The sequence below is a fragment of the Neoarius graeffei genome, chromosome 6 (assembly GCF_027579695.1).
Source record: "Neoarius graeffei isolate fNeoGra1 chromosome 6, fNeoGra1.pri, whole genome shotgun sequence".
NCBI classification, from domain to species: domain Eukaryota; kingdom Metazoa; phylum Chordata; class Actinopteri; order Siluriformes; family Ariidae; genus Neoarius; species Neoarius graeffei.
In genome coordinates, this window is record NC_083574.1 from 49,372,291 (window position 1) to 49,395,229 (window position 22,939).

Consider the following 22,939-nt stretch of genomic DNA (forward strand, 5'->3'; position numbering starts at 1 on the left):
GGGAGATATAAACCTTTCACCAAGTGATCACTGCAAACTTGAGCATTCTTCGACTCGGCTCCCTTCGATTTCAGCAAGAGGTTCAAAAGCCACCTTTCTCAACGTCTTTTTGTGAAATCCTGTGTTCATTCACCCTTTATTAGTTCACAGGGAACCCTGAAGAAACTTTTATCAGTTTCACAGTTTGATCAATTTGAGCAACCTAAAACAACGCAGGCATAAGGCATTTTTCATGCAAGCAATGCATCTTCTCCGTACAAAACGCTTTGTCAACTGAGTTTTGGTAGACCACCAGCTAAAGTTTTGAACAACTAATGAGGTGGATGTGACGTCATGTGAAACCCAGCAATTCTATACTACATTCTTTTCAACTCCACACATATATCCAGCGTGCGCTCATCACTGCCACTGTGTGTCCTCCTCATACTGATATGCTGTCCTACAAAAGCCACCACTACTTTCCATTTATGAACATCGTTCTTCAATCTTACCTTCCCGGAGGACTGAATGCCTTTGATCATGGTCAGACACACCATGGACCACGCAGTCAGCAGGCACAAGGTCATCTTCCAGTTGAGTCCACCACCCTCCGAGATGGAGTCGGATATATCCAGAGCCTCACGGTACCAGTAGTAGGTAGTGGCCGAGCTCTTGTCACACTCTGGCACCACATCTGAAAAGAACATGAGAACAAGATGGAGACTGATTCAGATTTGTATCCTATTTGTCCTTATTTGCATAATACTGTAGTAAGAAAAAATTTTTTACATAACATAAGGAATGGAAACATTAAGGTGCTGTCTCACATGTGGCAGTCTTGTTTTTGACAAGAGGACACTCGTGCCAGGGTAGAGGCTGCTGAAATGACTGTGAGAAGTAGAACAGGCTCCACCCGATGATGACATTGTAATAAAGGGCCACAAAGAAACACACCTGTGAGGACAAGGGACTTATGGAAGAGCCATAGAACAAGATGCAGCCATCAAATACCTCATCTCACTTTTATAATTAGCTTTATTATCCCACTGTCAGGCAATGCTAGTCGACCTTGGCCAATTTTGGGGAGACGCATAAAGACTACCAGACGGAACCTTTGTGCTAAACTAACCACACAGCTGGCAAAGCCGATCCCACCCAGTCGAGGGCTGATGTAGTTCCAAATGCCAATGCTGCCACAGCGCATGCGCTGGCCCACAGCCAGCTCCAGAAAGAACAGTGGGATTCCAATCACCAGAAGCAGGATGACGTACGGCACCAAGTAGGCTCCTATAAACACAAAGGAGGCTCACAGAACTAATGGAATACACGCAAGGAATAAAAACTTGGCAGTGCATGCTGTTATATTATTAACAAGGAGCTGCTGTGATGCATATCCTGACATTTCATTCCTGTTACATCATTTGCCAGCAATCATGGTTGTTTACTGAAGTAATGAATATTTAAAAAGTTACATTCAATGTTGTGGATCGTCTGTGAAACAAGCTAGTTCTGGTTATCACTAGCATTACAGTAGCTTCAAACGGTCATCCCAATCACCTCCCTCTCTTCACAGTCCTGAAGTTTTATACCGTAGATAGGAAAAGTGTAGCTTGTCGGTGAGAAACAATTTCTTTGCCCAAAACACTTTCCTGTGTTGGAAAACTTAAAGGAACAGCCTTACCTCTGACTGTTAAAAGAAGTCAGAACACTCTTCCAAAAATGCTAAAAAACATGAAGCGTCTGCCATACAAGTCCCTATAGAACTGTTACTATAGGCTCAATGTATTAGAACAAAACATTAATATGAACCTCTGTTTTACTTTGCCAGAGCCATATTAAAAGAAAATTAAAACATCTTCTGATTAATCAGAACGGAGCATTCAGCAATGTTATGCGAATAAATTAATTAAATGAATCAGTTCAGTTCACCACAACAAAACTAAGCTAAGAATCTCCTGAAGTTTGATTCCTTAGACTGAAATATAGTTGAGTGGAGCTAAGCACTGACAATTGGCAAATCTAGCAAGTCTGGTATAAATGACAAATCTAAATAATGAACACTATGGTATAAATCATTGTTACCATCACAACAATGTTATCCATGTTCATGATGCTTTGCATAGAAAATCCAATTCTAACACTGCAGTAACAACCACTGGATATCATCTTTGGTTTACGGTTATTTAGCACCAAAAAAAAAAAAGTCTTTTAGCACAAGTTCTAAAGTCTCTTTGCACAACTCCAAGTTCTTTAGCACGAAATATCCAAGAACACTTCATCTTTATTATGAATACTTACTGATCATGTTTAAAGATGTTTGATAATAATAATAATAATAATAAATAATAATAAATAATAATTTCTATAGCGCCTTTCAAAAAACCCAAGGACGCTTTACAATTATAGACAAGGAAAGAAAAAATGAAAAATATAATAAGGTGGATTTTGATGGATTTTTCAATGAAAGTTACTGAGATTCTGATTGAAAATGAGCAATTGTATTTCCCCACTCTGCCATCTTGAAACCGCCATGTTTGATGTAGCCTGTATGTTAGTCACCAATCCTCCCTCCAAATTATAAATTTAAAAAAAAAAAAAAAAAAAAAAACCCCACACCAGTACATACCCTGACACAGCACACCGTTACAGCCAACTTCCAGGTTTGTTTTGCCTTTATTAAAGTGCTAAGCTTAAAGGAGATACACAGAACCATGGACTCACTGTCTCTAAATGCCTTGAGACCTCAAGAATGGCATAGGAATAGTCAAGTGCTAACAATAAATCTAATATAGATTTATAGACTGAAATATAGTCTATAAAATGATTCCTATAGGCAGCGGTCAGAGTGAATGACCTTGACATCTGTGACGTCGCCATTTCCGCTATACTGAAACACAGAGCTGACTGCAACTTCGAGCTTCCATTTTGAGTTAATTTATCGCCATGCCCCGTAGATGTGTTGCTGGCCGGTGCAGCAACATGACAGAAGGTGGACTTATGTTGCATTCATGGCCCAAGAATGTTCAAACTGCAAAGATTTGGACGCGTTTTGCAAGTAGTTCACAGGCACATTGGGTGCCTATGAAGTGGTCTCTCCTCTGCTCTGCACATTTTACTGAAGACTCGTACGAGACCTCTGATCTGTTGAGGAGTGTTGGCTATAAGCCCATATTGAAAGAGGGTGCAGTATCAACAATTAAAGGAAAAGTAAACTACAAGAAAAGGAAAGAAAAGTTCAGTTGCACCAGTTCTCCCGGAGCGTGAGCCGAGGGTTGTTGCTAAAACCCAGGACGGAATGGGACATTATCGCTTGGGCAGTGACCTCCCCGCATTTGTTGCCAAAACTGGTGACGTCCCATCCCGGGTTTTAGTAATTGTGTGAGCTGAGCAGTAATGGCGGAGTACTCAGCATGGAGAAAATAGAGAATGAGTGGAGCAGCTGTCTGATTTCTCCACTGGATATGCTTGCCTCAGCAGCAATATCTTGCCCTTACGTGGAAGAAGCGAATGAACGGAGAACTGAACGAACAACTGAAAGTCAGATTGTTTCAAAACAGTCAGCCACAAGATCGGCCTTCAAGAAGCGAGAACGCAGACGGGTAAGCTCCGACTCTCATTTGGATATACCAAAAAAAAAAAAAAAAAAAACCTTGTTTACCTGCATTTAGATTAATACATGTAACTTGTATTGTGTGTTTAAGTTACCGGTACAAGATTATTTAATTTGCTTCAGAATGAGATTGTCCCAGTTCATCTGATTATTTAATTAGCCTTTTACGTTTTATCAGTGAAAATGCATGCACGTACATGTATGCTGCATAAGTTATAACACCTATCCTGTTTTAATGAGAGTCAACCCACAATCAACAAAGTCAAATCAGTCTTAGTTGAGCAAGTCAGTAACGGGATTTCTTACTTTCACCTAAATTTTTATATGACTTTGGTCTATAGCTGTAAAAGGCCTCAGCCTTAAAACCGGTTCCTGCTGTGACATCACGCACTCAGGGCTGGCTGGCTCAGCAGAGCAGCTCGAATACCAACTTTGCGGTCTATTTTAATTCTCAAAAAAATATATATTTTTTATTCCCATTTATGCAGCATACAAGAGTCAAGGATGGAGATATTCACTCAAATACATTTAAAAATAAAAAGGTTCTGCATATCTCCTTTAAATTATAGGACATTTATTATTGACAATTTGATAAAGAATGAAGTCAAGTGAAATTTACATACAAGAGTTTAAAGAAAAGCTTTGTTCCCCCCCCTTCATAAAAAAATTAAACAAGGTCGAAAGAAAGGAAAACTATGTAGTTATTTCAATTATTTTATTAAGCTATTTACATTTTAGATAATTGCAATAAACCCCTTCCTATATCAAGGAGTATTTTTTCAATTACTGTATGACGACCATAATCCAGAGTTGTGCTAAATAACTGGATACTTCATCTTCAAAGCAAACCAAACACTCATTCCTACTTTAACTTTTAGACTTTACTCTGTTTGCTAGAAAACTTATAAAAGGCATTTTGATACAATTGAAAAATCCAAGGTCTGGCCACCCAAAAAAAAAAAAAAATTATATATATATCAGTTAGTTGAATTAAGCCCTTAGGATAGGCACAGAGATCCAGAAACTAGATTTTAACCAAAATTTCTGTTGAGAACACACAAAATGAACAGCACTGTTCTCACACTTTACTCCCTTGAAAGAAATGTAGCTTCCCCACTTCATGAATCCAAATTTAACCTTTGTCAGTCAGTAAGCAAATAAATGAAGTCTGCTGCAATTAAAAACAGGGCTTTTTTCCAGCTAGTTTAAAAGAAGCAGGATGGGGAAGCAAAGCAGATACATTATATTTTCAATGGCAGAGTAGAAAACATTCCTTTTGTAATGCTCTCAGCAGAAACAGTGAACATATAGTGTTAAACAAGTAAAAAGGCTTAACTGTTTTACTGACCGAGGCTTACAGCACGTGATCGGGTTGGCAAGAAATGATACTTACTTTCTCTCTTCCTGTCTCTCAAATGAGATAAAGCCCTGTGTGGTATCTGCATGCCTCCCTTACCACAGACTCATTCAGAAGGTTACCTCCATTTGCATCAGAGCTGGTATGCACCGTTTCCATTTCAGTCAAGCCCTCATCCATCCCAGTGGGCTTCCATTGTACTCTTCTTCACCACAAACCTTAATGCAGCTGTAATGTGGGATCACCACTTGTAAGCAAGTTAATTGGAGAAACTGGAGTTTGCGCGTCTGTGTGGGTTTCCTCCGGGTGCTCTGGTTTCCCCCCATAGTTCAAAGACATGCAGATCACGTACGATGGGGCAACTGTAATTAGTGCAAGGTTTTGAATGCTGATTCAGATGGGTCAGGTGTTGATTAATTTTTATAGCAGCAGTTCTGACCCCAAAGATTACATTCATGCGCATGTTGGAGGCTCCACATAAAACATAAATAAGACATGGGTAATCATTGATATGGTGAACTTTTCTGGGAGGGGAGGTTTATTTATGTTTTTTGGAAGGAGTCTCCAGTGTCACCTGACAGAGCTCTGCAGCTGCTTTTTTGGCTTATGAACTTCAAAAAAGAGGAGAGAGAGACACAGACAGACACACACACACACACACACACACACACACACGTGAGGAAGTGACTGCTTATAGCTGTTATAACATACATTAATACCAGGAGCTTGTTTCTGGACTTTCCACACCATTAAAAAGCAACTACCGTATAATCAGGTACGATGTATGATGTTTTTGTCTAATTAATAAAAAGGTCATAGCGAAAATATTACTAAAAACATGGAAAAACGTCACAAATTTCACATAAACATGATACTGATCAGTTTTTCTTTTTCTGCCAAGGCAGCAATACACTTGAGAACCAAAATCCATCTCAAAAATCAAACTGTAAATAAAAATCCAAAACTTCAGTGGAATGCTTGGTTAGATTTAACCCCCACACACACACACACACACACACGACGGTAGGAGTGGAACTGAAGTATTTAAAGTAAGCAAGCGTTTGTAAATTACTAAGCAATATTTAAGATCTTTCATGTCGCAGGTGACGTCACAGTCCTGAGTGGGTTAAGAACCATATTAAAAAATAAAACCATAATACAGCAGCACAGTATATGGGATACTACATAATTTGCCAATACAACAAACAATCTCTAAGCTTTATCCATACAAGTTAACACTATTACTCAACAATGTACATCATCAAATTCTAATGAGTGCTTCCATCCAGCCATTATCCGTAACCACTTATCCTGCACAGGGTTGCGGGAAAGCTGGAGCCTATCCCAGCTGATTATGGGCGAGAGGCAGGGTACACCCTGGACAAGTCACCAGATCATCTTAAGGCTGACACAAACAACCAGTCACACTCATGGTCAATTTAGAGCCACCAATTAACCCAACCTGCATGTCTTTGGACTGTGAAAGAAACCGGAGCACCCGGAGGAAACCCACGCAGGCAACATGCAAACGCCACACAGAAAGGCCCCCCGTCAGCTACTGGGCTCGAACCCAGAACCTTCTTGCTGTGAGGCGACAGTGCTATCCACTACTCTACTGTGCCACCGAGTGCTTCTCATTCTTATTATGCATGAATCATGTTTTCAGTAACTCACAATGGACTATTTGACACTCATGCTAAGCAATCATTCAAACATTTAAAAAAATTAAAATCTACCCTCAGAACCTGGATGCAATTTAAAAGACTTTAGCATACAGTCTTGGTCACCCCACGGCCCCATTCAACACAACCATTCTTTCCCTCCATCACTAATGGACAAGGCTCTCAGCATGGGCACAAGCAGGCATCACTTCTTTCAGTGATGCGTACATTGGTGGAACTTTTGCTTCATTTCAGCAACTAACAGACATTTCCTTTGAATAAATAATTTTTTTTTTCAGTATCTGCAGAGCCATAGTCCATGTCAAGATTTCTGACCTTCCTTTTAAACCAGAAAATACACAAATTGATACATTTCTAAAACCAGCTCTTTGTGAAAAGGGCATTATATTCTGCATGTATAGTACAATTTGCTCCAAATACAAACGTGTTATCTTCCATTAAGACCTTCTGGAAACAGGATCCTAGAGAGGTGCATGATGAGGACATTTGGGAGAAAGTCTTGTATTGAGTACATTCCTCCTCTTTCTGTACCAATCAAGGCCTCCTACAGTTTAAGATTCTCTACTGTACATACTGGAGTAAGGAGAAGCACTCCAAGATATACCCACGCATAAGCCCCCTCTGTGACCGATGCTAGCAAGCCCCAGCCTCTTTAATACACATGTTTTTGTCTTGCCCCCCTCTCCACAACTATTGGACTGACATCTTCAATATTCTATCTACTATATTAAAAATGTACCTTTTGATCCTATTCCAGTAACCATTTTGTTCAGTGTGCTACCCTCCACCCTACTGAGACTTAAATATAAGGCTAACTTCATAGCATTTGCCACTCTATTAGCTAGGAGATTAATGTTACGGAGATGGAAATCTTCCACTCCACCAACAGTCTTTCACTGGCTAAAAGACCTTTTGTCCCATTCTAAGCTAGAGAAGATGAGGACTACGTTGCATGGCTCCGCCACAGTTTTACAGGACATGGAACCCTCTTCTTGAATTTCTGGAGTCAATTCAATTCCCCTCTGCCACTTTATACATCTGTGTCACCTTTAGTTTGAGTATTGTACGTTAGTGTAGATAAACGCTGTACAAACCCACCTCCTTTCTACCTCCATTGTAAGCAAAGCTTCCTTTATGTAGAACATAATATTCACAAAGGCCCCCCCTTTTTAAATTTTTGTTTTGTGTCTCTAAATTGTAATCTGCATTACGTCTGTCAGTGTGTATGTCCACCCAAGTTTAACACAAGTGTACTTCTTGAAAGCTGGCCGAAGTCAAAGTTCTTTCACTGCCAACTTTGGCCAGACATTAACGTTCTGTTTGCATGATCATATGCGCACAAATTTTATTACCATGTACTGTCAATTGTCCATCCATCCATTATCCGTAACCGCTTATCCTGTACAGGGTCGCAGACAAGCTGGAGCCTATCCCAGCTGATTATGGGTGAGAGGCGGGGTACACCCTGAACAAGTCGCCAGATCATCACAGGGCTGACACAGAGACAAAACCATTCACACCTACAGTCAATTTAGAGCCACCAATTAGCCTAACCTGCATGTCTTTGGACTGTGGGGGAAACCAGAGCACCTAGAGGAAACCCACACAGACACAGGGAGAACATGCAAACTCCATACAGAAAGACCCCCATCGGTCACTGGGCTCGAACCCAGAACCTTCTTGCTGTGAGGCGACAGTGCTATTCACACTACACTGTGCTGTCCACTGTCAAATTGTAATATTGATAAACCAATAAAAATAGTTTTTTTTTTGGGGGGGGGAGCAAAAAAAAATTAGAGAGATCATTTTTATGCTACAAAAGGTGGTAATTAGGTTATGGTACTGTGACAGAGCAGGAGTGTGCTAGCCTGTTAGCAGCTACAGCTGTGCAGTGTGATGGTGAGGAGCTGTTTAGGGCAGAGAAAGCAAGCACAGAGACAGATGGGTTTAGGTCAATGGCACACACGCTGCCTGGCTTCTTTAATCTAATTACAGACCAGCGCAGGAGGGCAGCCACATTCACTTATAAATGACCTGGAAATCATGACATATACCCTATATTGATTACCTCAAACATTTAAAAAAACAAAAACAAAACCCACTGTCTTTATGGCTGACCATACTTACTCATGGAAATGCACAAACCCTAATTAAAAAACACTGCAAGCAGACAGTGTCTATAAACCCAATATATACAGAATGACCCTTAAATCCAGCTAGTAGACAGAAGTAGGCACGAGTAAGCATTGGAAAACTGCTGTAGGTCACTGTCAGAAACAGACGCAAGCAAAGATACGCCTTATTTTGTAGGTACTTCATCACGACATGAAGCCTTGTTTCTGAATTTTCCATATTCAATTGGCTAATGCTTTCAGTACAAGAAAAGGCTTGCACACAGAACAGAGAGACAGGATAATCCCCTTGTATGCTTGGTACCATCAATTTTTAGCAGCTTCATTTTATTTTTGAAAGGCAAGACCTTACATAAATCTTACACGCCAAGGGTGTCCAATCATATCCAGAATGGGCCCTGGTGAGAGTGCAAATTAACATTTCAACCAATAAGCCAAACCTGAAAAGTCTACAGAGAGCCAGGTGTGGCTCCTTTCTTGACCGGAATGAAAAACAGGATCTCCATGAAATTACTGCATGACTGATGTCAGATGTTTGTTTCTTTCCTTCTCTCTCTCACCCCCCCCCCTAGAATTTACATTTGGGGGGAACCCCACCCAGCAAGTGGCTTCTGCAAGTGTAAGAGGAGAATGGGCAGACCGGTTTGAGCTGACGAGAAGGCTATAGTAACTCAAATAACCACTCCTTACAACCACAGTGATGCAGAAAAGCATCCAAGATTGGACAACAGACCAAACCTCAAGGCAGATGGGCTACAACAGCATTAGACCACATTGGGTTCCATTCATGCCAGCAAAGAACAGGAATCCAAGGGCACAGGTGCACCAAAACTGGACAGATGAAGAATTGAAAAACATCATCTGACCTTTTTCCACTCTTCAAAGGCCCTTCAGCTGAAATGGAACTTGAGGCATGGTGTACTGTGCATCCGAGGAGTGGTTACTCCCTTCCTGTCAGCAGCTGCAGTGCAACTTGCAGTGAGGAATGATGCTTCTGGATAGTTCCTACATTCTCTTTAGGTTAAATACAGTAAAAACTATTGCAGGATTTCATTATCACATTCATATACACTCCATAAGTATTTGGATAGGGTCAATTTTTGTAAAATTTGCCTCTGGACACCACCACAATACAGTGAGCTGGCCTAGTGGTTAGCGTGTCTGCCTCTCGATTGGGAGATCATAAGTTCAAGTTCGCGAGTCGGGTCAGACCAAAGATCATTTAAAAATAAATAAATAAATGAATAAATAAATAAAAGGGGGGGGGTCTCTACTGCCATCTAGCAAGGCACGCTGCAATACAGATGTGAGCAGGGAGTCAAACTCTCGTGGTTACCAGAGGACTAGCCCCCACAGTAACCTTAGCTGTATACATGAGAGGCAGAGGGCTATGGAAATGGAGATTGGTGCCACCCAATGCACCTTAAGGGCCTAGTTTGTACTGGGATGGGAGACTGCCTAGGAAGACCAGGGCATGGTACAGGAAGGACTTTAGACTTACACACCACCACAATGGATTTGAAAGGAAGCAAAATCAAGTCGTGACCAAAGTGTAGACTTTCAGCTTTAATTTAAGGGGTTTAAACAAAAATATTGCATTAACAGTTTAGGAAGTCCCTCCGTTTTCACAGGCTCAACAATAATTGGACAAACTAACAATTATAAATATAAAGCACCATTTTTAATACTTGGATGCAAATCCTTTGCAATCAATGACTGTCTGAAATCTGGAACCCAATGGAGATCACCAAATGCTCAGTTTCTTCCCTTGAGATGCTTTGCCAGGCCTTTGCTGCAGGGGCCTTCAGTTGCTGCTTGTTTGTGGGCCTTTCTGCCTTCAGTAAATAAAAAGCATGCTCAGTTGGGTTGACTGACAACCATTTAAGAACATTCCATTTTTTTTTTTGCCTTAAAAGTGCACATCACAGGTAAATTCAGGAGCAAGAACAATGTAATTCTCCTATTTTATATTAAACTTTGGTCAAATATCTGTCACATTTTGCGCAATTTTTTTTACCTTGCACAATACCAGAAAAATTCAGTTGAAATCAAGCCATTTGAGGCGAATTGGTCCGCCTCTGAAAAAAACTTAGCATTTGGATTTCCCGGCAAACATTGATTTTCGTGACGCAACATGCGGGACGCCTCCCTCTGAATCCTACGTCAGTGCTGGTTTGTTTATGAGAAAACGGCCGTATTATTTACATCCCCAGTGTTGTCTCCGTCTTCACTACTTGAATCATTATCAAATCCAAACAGATGAAGCCTCAATTCTGACATCTCATTATATTCTTCATCCAAAGATGAAGTAACATTGCGCTCAGGTGACAATTCCATATTTCAATGCAAAATTGCTAGCTGCTAAACTTTGTCTACACAGGATGTGCACTGAAACCATGCAAGCTCCCTCAGCCTGCTGGCGCTTCCGCAGGTGACGTCATGAACCTGGCTCCAGACTCCCTTGGAATTTTTCCAGACACGTTTTGTTATTTTATTTTTTTCTGCTGCAGACAGATGGCCTTGTGCAAAATTACCCTTCTGGATGAGTGTGTAAAGGGACATACTTTCATATAAAAAAACCCCGAAATTGGTCCAGAATATGCACTTTAAGAACAGATACATACTACTTTCACAGTGCATTTTGGGTCATTATCCATCTGTACTGCGAACTGCCATCTTATTTTTGCAGCATTTGACTGAATCGGAGCAGGAAGTATAGCTTTATACATTTCAGAATTCATCCTACTACTTCCATCAGCAGTCACATCAATAAATACCAGTGACCATTCCATTGGTAGCCATACATGCCCATGTCCACTAGCCTGGGCCCGCCCATCCTAAGCGTGACGCAACATGAGGGCCTGTTGTGAGCTTAGTCTGGCCAGGCAAGCTATCTACAGCTCTTCCAAGCTCCCGAAAAATCGGGAGCCAATCAACTTTGAGCATCTCCAACGGCCCTGGGTAGAGGTGTGTTCAAGGCAGTGACGTAGTAGAACTGCGACCGGAAGCCATAGATTCTGTAAACAATCTATGCCGGAAGCGCTTCATTCACTAGAAACATTACGAACATGGAGCAAGTTCTCATTGAAACGGAGCAAAGAGCAGCCCTGGAGGTATTTATTGAAAGGAAGGACGTTTTCACCTTGCTCCCGACCGACTTTGGTAAGAGTTTAATCTACCAGTTAGCCCCATCGCGTCACATACGTCAGAGGAAAGAGTGATGTGATTGGTTTAAGCTTCGTCACAGCCTTTTCTGGCTTCGACCAGTAGCAAACTGAGGCATTTCAGGGAGGCGGGTCAACCACGCACTTTGGGAAACGGTTGGGCTTAATATCTTTGCCAGACCAAATGCTCACAGAGCTTTGAAGTCACGTTAGCCAGACTACATGTCCACCATGTTTGACAGATGTACATTCTGGATCATGAGCTACATACTCTTCTCTTCCCAAAATTCTGGCAAGTTAATTTTGGTTTCATCTGTCCAAAGAATTCCAGAACTGGACAGACTTTCTAACAAGGTCTAATCTGGCCTTTCTATTTGAGTGTTACCAGTGGTTTTCATTTTGAGGTAAACCATCTATATTAACATTCATGAAGGCACCTCTTGATTGTAGACTTTGACAATGATGGGCCTACCTCCACGAGTGTGTTCTCAACTTGGCGAGATGTTGTGAAGTTGTTTCTTCATTAGGGAAACAATTCTACAATTATCTACTCTGGTTGACCAACATGGTCTTATAGGCCTTTTGATGGTACGGTACATTCCTTCTTTTTGAGAAATGTACCAATTTACTGATTTGGCCACTTGTAAAGTTTTTGCTATCTCTGATAGGTATTGTGGGTCTCCCCCCCAGTCTAATAATGGCCTCCTTAACTAGCATCAACACCTCTTTGGACTACAATGAGAGCAGGGGAGTTTCCAGGCCTTGGCCCCACCCAGCCAAGGCACATCAACAAACATTTCTTGACGTTACTGTGTCAAGAGTAATTCCAAACCTCAAGTATGTACATGCAAATTTATTTATTAAAAAAACAAAACACACGCAAAGAAATTAAAAATTTAGTTTCAGATGTCTTGAGTCTTAATTGTACTTTTTGCTTACAAAACTGTAGTACAAATCTTAAAACTGCTGCTTGTGGGCCTTGGCAACAGCAATGGCTACAGAAATGTCTTCCATGTCCAAAGACCTTCAAACATCATGTTCAATTGACATCAGTGCCAGTCCTGTGAGCCTCTCGACACATGGTTGACCTCAAGCAAGTTTAAAAAAATAAATAAATAATATTTTAAGAGCGTTAACAACATTCTTAGGGCTGATAACATGTTAATGTGAGAATTTTGACAGCTCTAGCATTAATAACAGTTCAGACAGAATAAGCTAGGCTACTGACTAGCTTGCAGTTTTTAGAATTGGATTAAACAACCAACCCATTTATCTGCTGGGACATATTAAACCCTTGGCTTAACTAATTTATTCAAATGTAACAGATTCACAGTTACCACCATTTTGGTTTTCTTTTCCTCCTCTTACCTGTGATTTCTTTTTAGATTGTCTGAAGGATAATTAGCGCTCATGGTGTTAATTTGTTGCTCTACAAGCTGGTGACATGAGGACCATAAGGGAGTTTCTGAAAAGGGTCATTGTCATGTCCTGTATGTCTGATCACAGATTTTATTAAACGAAGTAAGAGATGATTGCTGATTACATTAGTCCACAGTAATGGCAATTTCGATCTTTTCAATTTAAGGGAGTTCTCATGAAATTGTTGTGGAGTAAATGTAGCCAGCCATCCTCAGGGGCCCCCTTCCAGCTCAGGGCCCCAGGCAAATGCCTGCTTTGCCTCTCCTGATTAAAAAAAAAAAAAAAAAAGAGATTCATTCACATTTGGAATCAACTCCAGACCTTTTATCTCAATCTGTCATGACTTAATGAGGAAACCGGTCATAATTGGCCATGAAACTTTAGTAAAATATCCAATTACTTTTGCACCTGTGTAAAAGGAGAGATTACGTATTTAAAAAGGCTGTAATTCCTAAACGCAACGCAATATTTTTGTTAAACCCTTTGAATTAAAGCTGAAAGTCTACATGGCAGTCATATCTTCATTTCAACTCCATAGTGGTGGTACACAGGCAAAATTAAAAAAAAAACAAACAAAACAAACAAAAAAGTGCCACTGTCCAAATAAATACTTATTGGCCTGACTGTTGTAACAGCTAACATTTACAACTACTATGCCATGGTACAGAAAGACTCCAAGGAGAACAGATTGTTCATTTTCCTCACTGCCAAAACCTCTGATGAATTAACACCTACTGTTCTGCAAAAGTTATTAATAGTGAATCAGCACCGCATAAGTAAACAGTGGAACTGTTGAAAATCAATTCTTCCAGAATTAATAGATTTAAACACCATTTCCATGAAGCAAATCCAGTAATGCATCAATAAAATAAATTGATACTGTTTAAACGAAAATTCATTACTGTAAAAAAGTTAACGGAAAACTCCAGCCTGAAACACACTGAATGTTTATATCAAAATACTTGTGCTTAGCAACCATCTATTCATGCATTCATCATCTTGGGTTTAAAATACAACTCACCGCCACCATTTTTCTGGCACATGTATGGGAATCTCCAGACGTTGCCAAGGCCCACTGAAAAGCCCACTTGCGCGAGTACATACTGGAGTTTGCTATTCCATGCAGGCCTCTCCTCGCCTTCATCTTCCTCCTCTTCATCCTCAGGCTCATCAGAGCCTTCTTCCACGTGCTGCTCCTCACAGCCGGCTGCGTTTTGCACGCTCACGGTGCTCTTCTGTAATGGTTCGTCACATGCATCCTCGTTGGAAAGCAGATCTTTGGCAGACTCTGTGACATCATCGTCAAGCTCTCTCTTGACGGATCTGCTGTTTTTGGGCATTTGATAAGTCAATCGTTCCTAAGGGGTGAACTGTCTGTATTGGTATAGGATGAAGGGCAAGGAGTGTGCCTGAACAATCTTAAATCTCCTCTTCAAATGGAATATTAATGAGATGTCATGGATCAAGGGTGATATTTATGGCCTCATTGTTGCATGACAGGCTGTTGGGATAAAGAATAAAAAGAGAACAGTGAACTCCTTGTAGACCGCACAACCTAATTTACATATTTCTCTGACAGTGAGGAATGTTATAATAAAAAAAAAGGTATTAAACTGGACCTTTGTCACTTAGGTGTTACCATTAAGGATACATTATTTTGTATAACTTTAGTATGCATCTGTTACCTGGAAATGCAAAATATGGTGTACCTTAATTTGACCATCACCTTTAAAACTTTACTCTGAAATGGATGGCTCTACTCGTCAGCCAAGGACAGAAATCTGAGGCTACAATAGGCACAGACTCACTAAAACTGGACACTTGAAAACTGGAAATAAAACATGGTGAAGTTTTTCCAATCTTCAAAATTAACTGTCGCGCTTAACCTATTTTTATACATCATTTTATGCATAGTGCTGCTTCCACATGATGGGCTGACTGGATAATTGCATGAAATAGCACAGGTGTTCTTTTTAAAAAGGCTGGGGAGTAGAGATCACCTACAAAACATGTGAACAGACTGCAATTCATTCATTCCATTTTCTCATCATTCATCCTACCAAGGATCGTGGCTGAGCTGGAGCCAAACCGAGCTGACTGAGGCCCCGTTTACATTATTTCGAATCAGCGGATCAGATTAACATTTTTAAAACGATTCGCGTACACACAATTTCTGTGCCCGCAACAAAACCGTTCCCCGTGCACACAGCAACGCCAATACACGGATACGCTATCACATGACTAATTAGACGGCACGTTACATGATCCCAGTGCATATCGGGCATGCGCAAGTCACTCACCACTTGCAAGCACATAAAGTGAGAGATTGAGTGAGCGAGCGAGCGAGAGAGAGAGAGCGCGCGCAAGAGAGTGTGAGAGAGAGGAGAAAGAGAGAGCAAGCGAGCGAGTGAGAGCATAAGAATCAAAATTTGAAGTTCTTTATGGAAATCAGGGACACCGTGTCATTGGGACTAAAGAGGAGAAGGTTTTTCAGCAGTCGCGTCACATGACCAACGTGGCATGACCAATGCCAGCGAATCAGGAAGGTGGATGTCACAGTGACGTTGTCCAATGACGTCAGCTAGAGCTCAACACTGCGTATCCTCGTTCCTCAATGTTTACACAGCACCGGATCCGATACGTACTGGGTTGAATACGTGGGCCCTGGCGGATTCAAACTGTTCCGCCTGTGGAGTCGTTTCCCGGCGTTTTAATGTGCACAGACAGTGCATCCGCAACGACAACGATACGGATACGGTCTAATGTAAACACCACCTGAGTGAGAGGCAGGGACAGGCTGCCAATCTATCACAGAGAGACATACAGCCATTCACACCTATAGGCAATTTAGCATACCAGTTCACCTAACCTGCACGTCTTTGGACTGTGGGAGAAAACGGGGCACCCAGAGGAAACCCACACAGGCACTGGGAGAACATGCAAACCCCAGACAAAGACTCCAGTCAACCGGCAAGTTTGGACCTGGAACCTTCTTGCTGTGCTACTGCACCACTGTGCTGCCTAAGTGCAATTCAACACCAAGAAAACTTTTCAAAAAGTTATGGTTTTACCATAGATCATCCGAATGTGTGTTCACCTCCACCCCCCTTGTTCGACATTTTGTAGTGTTAGCATACTTTAGTATGATCTTAAAATCAGGGTTATAGATCAAATTTCTAGCTTCCTAATGAAGAATTACATACAGTTCAAATAGCCAATTTGGTCAGTGGAATATTTTGCCTCCTCGCAGAATAACAAAAGAATTCTCCCCTGCCCCGAATTTTAGTTCAGTTACTGTCCAAAAATAATTTTAAAACACAGATTAAAAAAAATAATCAACAGGCAAGTCCCCTACTCGCCTGCTCACTCGAGTTTGTTGACAACGTAGCGGCTGCTGCTTTATGTCTCCGGGTGCCATCATGCCCGTGTTACCTTCTGGCTCTCCCCTTTTAGTTATGCATCATGGTTAGTTTTACCGGAGTCCCTGCTTGCACTCAGCGCAAAACATATACCGTTTCTACTTATTCAGGTGACACTAGGCATACCCAACAACCTGTTTTCTCTCTCCCCCAAGTTACATGTCAATCCTGAGATCGAGGTGCTGACCTCTTCTGCTCCTCAGACCTGCCTGATCCATCCTGATGCCCTACGTCTGGTTGGAGTCTCATCACATCGCTCCTGTGGAGGACGGCCCCACACGGACAGTCGAAAGTCACACTTGGAAGACGCTCTGGACACTTACAGTAATGCTTTTATGGCTGAGGATGACAGTTGACTTGCTAACTTTAGGACTGCAGTTGTCATGAACAGTTTTGCACTCAAGTTTCCATCAATGAACAGTTAGAACATCGATGAAACGGACTTCATGTTAAGGTGCATATCACGGGTAAATTCAGGAGCAAGCTCAATGTAATTCTCCTATTTTATATTAAACTTTGGTCAAATATCTGTCACATTTTGCGCAATTTTTTTTACCTTGCGCAATACCAGAAAAATTCAGTTGAAAATCAAGCCATTTGAGGCAAATTGGTCCACCTCTGAAAAAACTTGGCATTTGGATTTCCCGGCAAACATTGATTTTTGCGACGTCGCGTACGGGACGCCTCCCTCTGAATCCTACATCAGCGCTGGTTTGTTTATGAGAAAACGACCTGTGGTTTTCTGCAAATTTCTTCAACATTATCACTTAATTATTAAAATGGTTAACAGATGTATCGTAGGAGGGTGTAGCAACACCAATCTTGATGGGATTAGTACTCATTGTTTCCCACATTGCGCTCAGGTGACAATTCCATATTTCAATGCAAAATCACTAGCTGCTAAACTTGGTCTACACAGGCTGTGCACTGAAACCGTGCAAGCTCGCGCAGCCTGCTGGTGCTTCTGCAGGTAACGTCACGAATCTGGCTCCATACACCCTTGGGATTTTTCCAGATGCGTTTTATTTTATTTTTTTCTGCTGTAGACAGATGGCCTTGTGCAAAATTACCTTTCTGGATGAGTGTGTAAAAGGGACATACTTTCATATTTAAAAAAACCCCCACAAATTTGGTCCAGGATATGCACTTTAAAACTGTTAATCATGTTTTCTGATGGCGCCTAAATGAGGATGGGTTCCTTTTTGAGTCTGGTTCCTCTTGAAGTTTCTTCCTCATGTCATCTGAAGGAGTTTTTCCCTTGCCACAGGCTTGCTCATTGGGGATAAAAATTAGCTTAAAAAAAAAAGGTCATTCAAATTCTGTAAAGCTACTTTGCTATAATGTCGATTGTTAAAAGCACTATAAAAATAAACGTGACATTTTCTTGGCAGAGTTAGAACCTTTTTGGGTGGCATGATGGTGTAATGGTTGGCACCGTCACCTCACAGCAAGAAGGTTCTGGGTTCGAGCCCAGCGGTTGGTGGGGGTCTTTGTATGGAGTTTGCATGTTCTCCCCATGCTCTGGTTTCCCCCACAGTCCAAAGACATGCAGTTAGAGGAACTCCCTCCCTGTTCTGCCCCTCCTCCCCCTGCCACAGATTCTGCCTGTACACCCCCCTGCCCCCCCTTCAGCATCTGACATCATGTCACCCTCACAGTCCCCCCCAAACACACACACAACGTTCATTAACACACTGAACTCAGGGACTGCACATTTCACTTTACCTCGCTCATTTGCACTATTCCGCACTACCTCACCTTAACAGCTATTAGTTTATTGTTTATACTGCTTATTTCATGTTTACCTGCTATACCTCACTTATTTTATGTCCCTTTGCTCCAATTACACACACACGTGAGTGTTTAGTCCATTTCTTATCTAGAGTGTTTATACTGTTTATTTCAGTTATTCTGTTTTTATTTATTGCATTGCCTGTTTGCACCGTGGGTCAGAGAGGACTGAAATTTCATCTGTGCTGTATGTCAAGCATTAGGGTGCATCAGTTGCCCCCAAAAATGAAAAGTTCCTCCGATCATGATGCATTTTTGTTTTTATGTTCCTTTTGGTAAGAAAACACACTGGGTGAAATATTGACAAAATTCAAAAAAGTTTAATGGTGGCACCAGGAGCTCAAAGTTATGGAAAAAGCTGCTATTTTATGACTTTTATGACAAAATTTCAATCACTTTTCATGAAACATTATGGCACCTTATAGAGTATACCAAATATCTTAGATACACATTTTTAGTACATATTCTAAATATATTATCAAACACAGTTTGAGTTTTAGCTGTTCATTGAATCATTGTTCAACTACTTTTAAACAATATAAATGTATTATGAATCACATTAATGCTTCTCAATCCCTTGCAAAGGTTCTTAACATGATCTCTGGCTCACAAGAAATCGAGTCCAACATTGTGATTCAAACCTTACGCGAAAACATAAAATAAGCATTTTTTGGCAAAAAAATGAACCTCATGGTGCCACCATTAGACTTTTGAATATGGTCAAAAAATTTTACAGGATGTCTTTATTGGTGAAAAGGAACACCCAAACAAAAATGCATCAGATTTTATGAAAGTGAGGGCAACTGATGCACCCTATCAAGCATGTATAGCATATTTGACAATAAAGTTGACTTGACTTGTTAGGTTAACATGGGGAGGCCTTGGGCTGAAGTGCCCTTGAGCAAGGTACTGAACCCCTGACTGCTCCCCGGGCGCTGTAGCGAGGTTGCCCACTGCTCTGGGCGTGCGTGTTCGCTGCTTCAGATGGGTTAAATGCAGAGGATGAAACTCACTGTGCTTGAAGTCCGAATGTGACAAGTAAAGGTTTCTTCTTCTCTTCTTAAAAGGCTAGTACAAGCTACATATTTGAAACCCCTGCCTTATGCTAATTAACCATACACACCACAGCCACTTTCTCAGGTAATACATACAAAAAGGTACAAATGATGTACTCTACCACTCCAGCGACAAGTTTGAGTGTATAAATTTAATGAAGATAGTCTCCTGTGGTTTAGTAACATGAAAATAAATCATGCAACAATGACAGGAACAATATAGTAGGATTTTATAGAAGAAGCGTCTCATGCAGTTAGACAAAATGAAAATGCGTTACCTAATATTTAAATAAACCAGGTCGTTTCACTCCCATACGACGAGTGATTTTGGTCTGGAAAACATACTGTAATGTATTGTTTAGTTTTATTTACGGGTTGTTTTACAATCAGGGTACAAAATTTGTCACAGGGGTCCAAAATTCAAATTGATTCAAACTGGTTCTTGTACCAGTTTTTAAGTGAAGGACAAGTTAAAGAACAGATTTCAGGTAATTTTTTGACATGTGTGTATGGTAGTTTTGTGTAATCTGCTATAAGATAAAGAAGATTAAGTGTAGCTTTAAGCAGGGCTGGGAGAAACAAATGAAGTGATTCTCGGAGAGGACTTTTTTTTGACAATTCAGAATCCACTACTTCCATAGTGCTTTTAAATAGAAGGCTGTAAGCTTTGTGTTAGTTGTCTTTAATATTTCTCATTCATCTCATCATCTCTAGCCGCTTTATCCTTCTACAGGGTCACAGGCAAGCTGGAGCCTATCCCAGCTGACTACAGGCGAAAGGCGGGGTACACCCTGGACAAGTCGCCAGGTCATCACAGGGCTGACACATAGACACAGACAACCATTCACACCTACGGTCAATTTAGAGTCACCAGTTAACCTAACCTGCATGTCTTTGGACTGTGGGGGAAACCGGAGCACCTGGAGGAAACCCACGCGGACACAGGGAGAACATGCAAACTCCACGCAGAAAGGCCCTCGCCGGCCACGGGGCTCGAACCCAGGACCTTCTTGCTGTGAGGCGACAGCGCTAACCACTACACCACCGTGCCACCCTCTTTAATATTTATGTCCCAATATCTTGACCACATTTTAGGATGAAAATAATCAGATGTGGCGGCACAGTGGTGTAGTGGTTAGCGCTGTCACCTCACAGCAAGAAGGTCCTGGGTTCGAGCCCCGGGGCCGGCGAGGGCCTTTCTGTGTGGAGTTTGCATGTTCTCCCCGTGTCCGCGTGGGTTTCCTCCGGGTGCTCCGGTTTCCCCCACAGTCCAAAGACATGCAGGTTAGGTTAACTGGTGACTCTAAATTGACCGTAGGTGTGAATGTGAGTGTGAATGGTTGTCTGTGTCTACGTATCAGCCCTGTGATGACCTGGTGACTTGTCCAGGGTGTACCCCGCCTTTCACCCATAGTCAGCTGGGATAGGCTCCAGCTTGCCTGCGACCCTGTAGAACAGGATAAAGCGGCTAGAGATGATGAGATGAGATGAGATAATCAGATGTTATTTTATATTGAAAAATTAGCTGTCTTGGAGAGGACATTTTTTTGACACAATTACATACTAATTTGATCAAAATAGTCTGAAAACTTACTGGCATTCAACATTAAAACTTAACTATATTTCCAATGATATGGAACCAAATGTGTGTTTTATGGTATAAAGAATGATTTAAGTGCATCCCGAGCTACCTGTGGTCAAAAAAGCACTTTTTCTAAATGACACGAGTAATTTTGCTAAATATGACATATTGCCACAAAAATAACGTCATCACCAAAATTTTTTTTGCATGGTAAATAGAGCTATCACAGGGCTACAATAAACAACCAAGTTTATTTAGTCAAGCCTTTTGATATTGAAGATAATAAGTGTTAAATGTGATTTTTAGCTTGCGTACCCTGATTGTAAAACAACCCCTACATTCTAGCCGGTGTGTAGTCGACATTGAGACGCTCATAGTGTTCGGCTTGGTCGGAAAATCAGCATTTTCTCCTGACTTTAATAATTGAGCCTCTTTGGCTATACACGAGGTCATTTGCATAAGAACCCAAACACGCTCAGTGATTGGTCAGTACTCTGATGGCCGATATATAAAAGGAAATAATGCATTTTTGTATTGTAATATTTACGACACAATGAAAAATGCTTATTGGGTCGGATATCCGAAGGTCACGTGCACATTTCCCCCCCCCCCAAGTTGAATATTCCCAAACCCAGCCTTCTCCTGGTCCCCATTATATACGACAAATAAAGCTGTCTTTTACCCCCCTTCATCTGCATTAACCACTATTAACAGGCTACACATTTCCTACAGTCCATCATAGGCTTTTTTTTTTAAATCAAACCTTTGTGTAACTCTGAAATAGCCTCAATAATAACCTACAGCATTTTTATTCTCTGCCTAAAATGCCACTGCCCAGACATGTGGGGTATTTCATCATACACCGCACTGAGTCTGCTCTGCATGCGCATCCATCCATTTTCAGATGACTGAAAACATACATATTGTGAATATTATTATTATTATTATTCATAATTTAAAAAAAACCCCACATAATAGTTACCTTTTCCGGATGAAGAAATGGTCAAGGCTACTCCCGTTGTCCGAGTGAATGATAACTTCCGGTAGCTCACGCGCCCCTCACTCTGAGCCGGATAGTACTAACTGCAGCCGGTGTTGGTAAAATACTCTCGCGCTTCGCCCTGACTGACAGCTACATCCTCACGACATTGTAGGGGTGGCCGGGCCATTTTAAACGCCCACACTGAAAAAAAGAGACGTTATTTTTAGCACAGTTATATAAGTCAAAGATCTAATACTTAACCGTATTTAAATAAATCATTCTAGTATGCATTGACAGATGTTTTGTTTTAAGAATTAATATTTGAAAATGTGTCCCCCCCCCCATAATTACTACGAATGGTTCAGGTTACTACAGAGGGCCTTGTGCAGGAAACAATTAACGTCATTGAGGTCTAATTAATACTGTAGAGAAGAGTTTATTTATTTCTTTGGTTTTGGTTATTCAAACGTTACATGATATAAGTTTAAGGTTGCTTGTTTAGTTTTGTTTTTGTCCCTTTCCTTCCCAGTTTTATCTGCTCCATTGTGCACAAAAGAATACAGAGAGCAGGTTAAAAAAAAAAAAAAATCTCCTTCTCACCCCCGGCGGGGGGGTGGGTGGGTGGGTATCTATGTCATCCTCAAGCTCGGGTCCTCTACCAGAGGCCTGGGAGTTTGAGGGTTCTGCGCAGTATCTTCGATGTTCCTAGTACTGCGCTCTTCTGGACTGAGGCTTCAGATGTTGTTCCTGGGATTTGCTGGAGCCAC

General features: G+C 41.2%; 1 protein-coding gene across 1 annotated transcript in view; it reads right to left on the reverse strand.

Annotated features, from left to right (window-relative positions):
* The window catches only part of slc6a15 (solute carrier family 6 member 15), a 55,925-nt gene extending 33,724 nt beyond the window's left edge, over positions 1 to 22,201 (reverse strand). Inside the window, exons 1-5 of the mRNA XM_060922935.1 lie at positions 22,173 to 22,201; positions 14,365 to 14,844; positions 1,109 to 1,266; positions 807 to 933; positions 492 to 673 (exon numbers count right to left, since the gene is read on the reverse strand). Coding sequence (XP_060778918.1) covers positions 492 to 673; positions 807 to 933; positions 1,109 to 1,266; positions 14,365 to 14,683 — 786 coding nt within the window. The 5' untranslated portion in view covers positions 14,684 to 14,844; positions 22,173 to 22,201. The remainder of the gene's footprint in view (positions 1 to 491; positions 674 to 806; positions 934 to 1,108; positions 1,267 to 14,364; positions 14,845 to 22,172) is intronic.
* Positions 22,202 to 22,939: the final 738 nt, after the last annotated feature.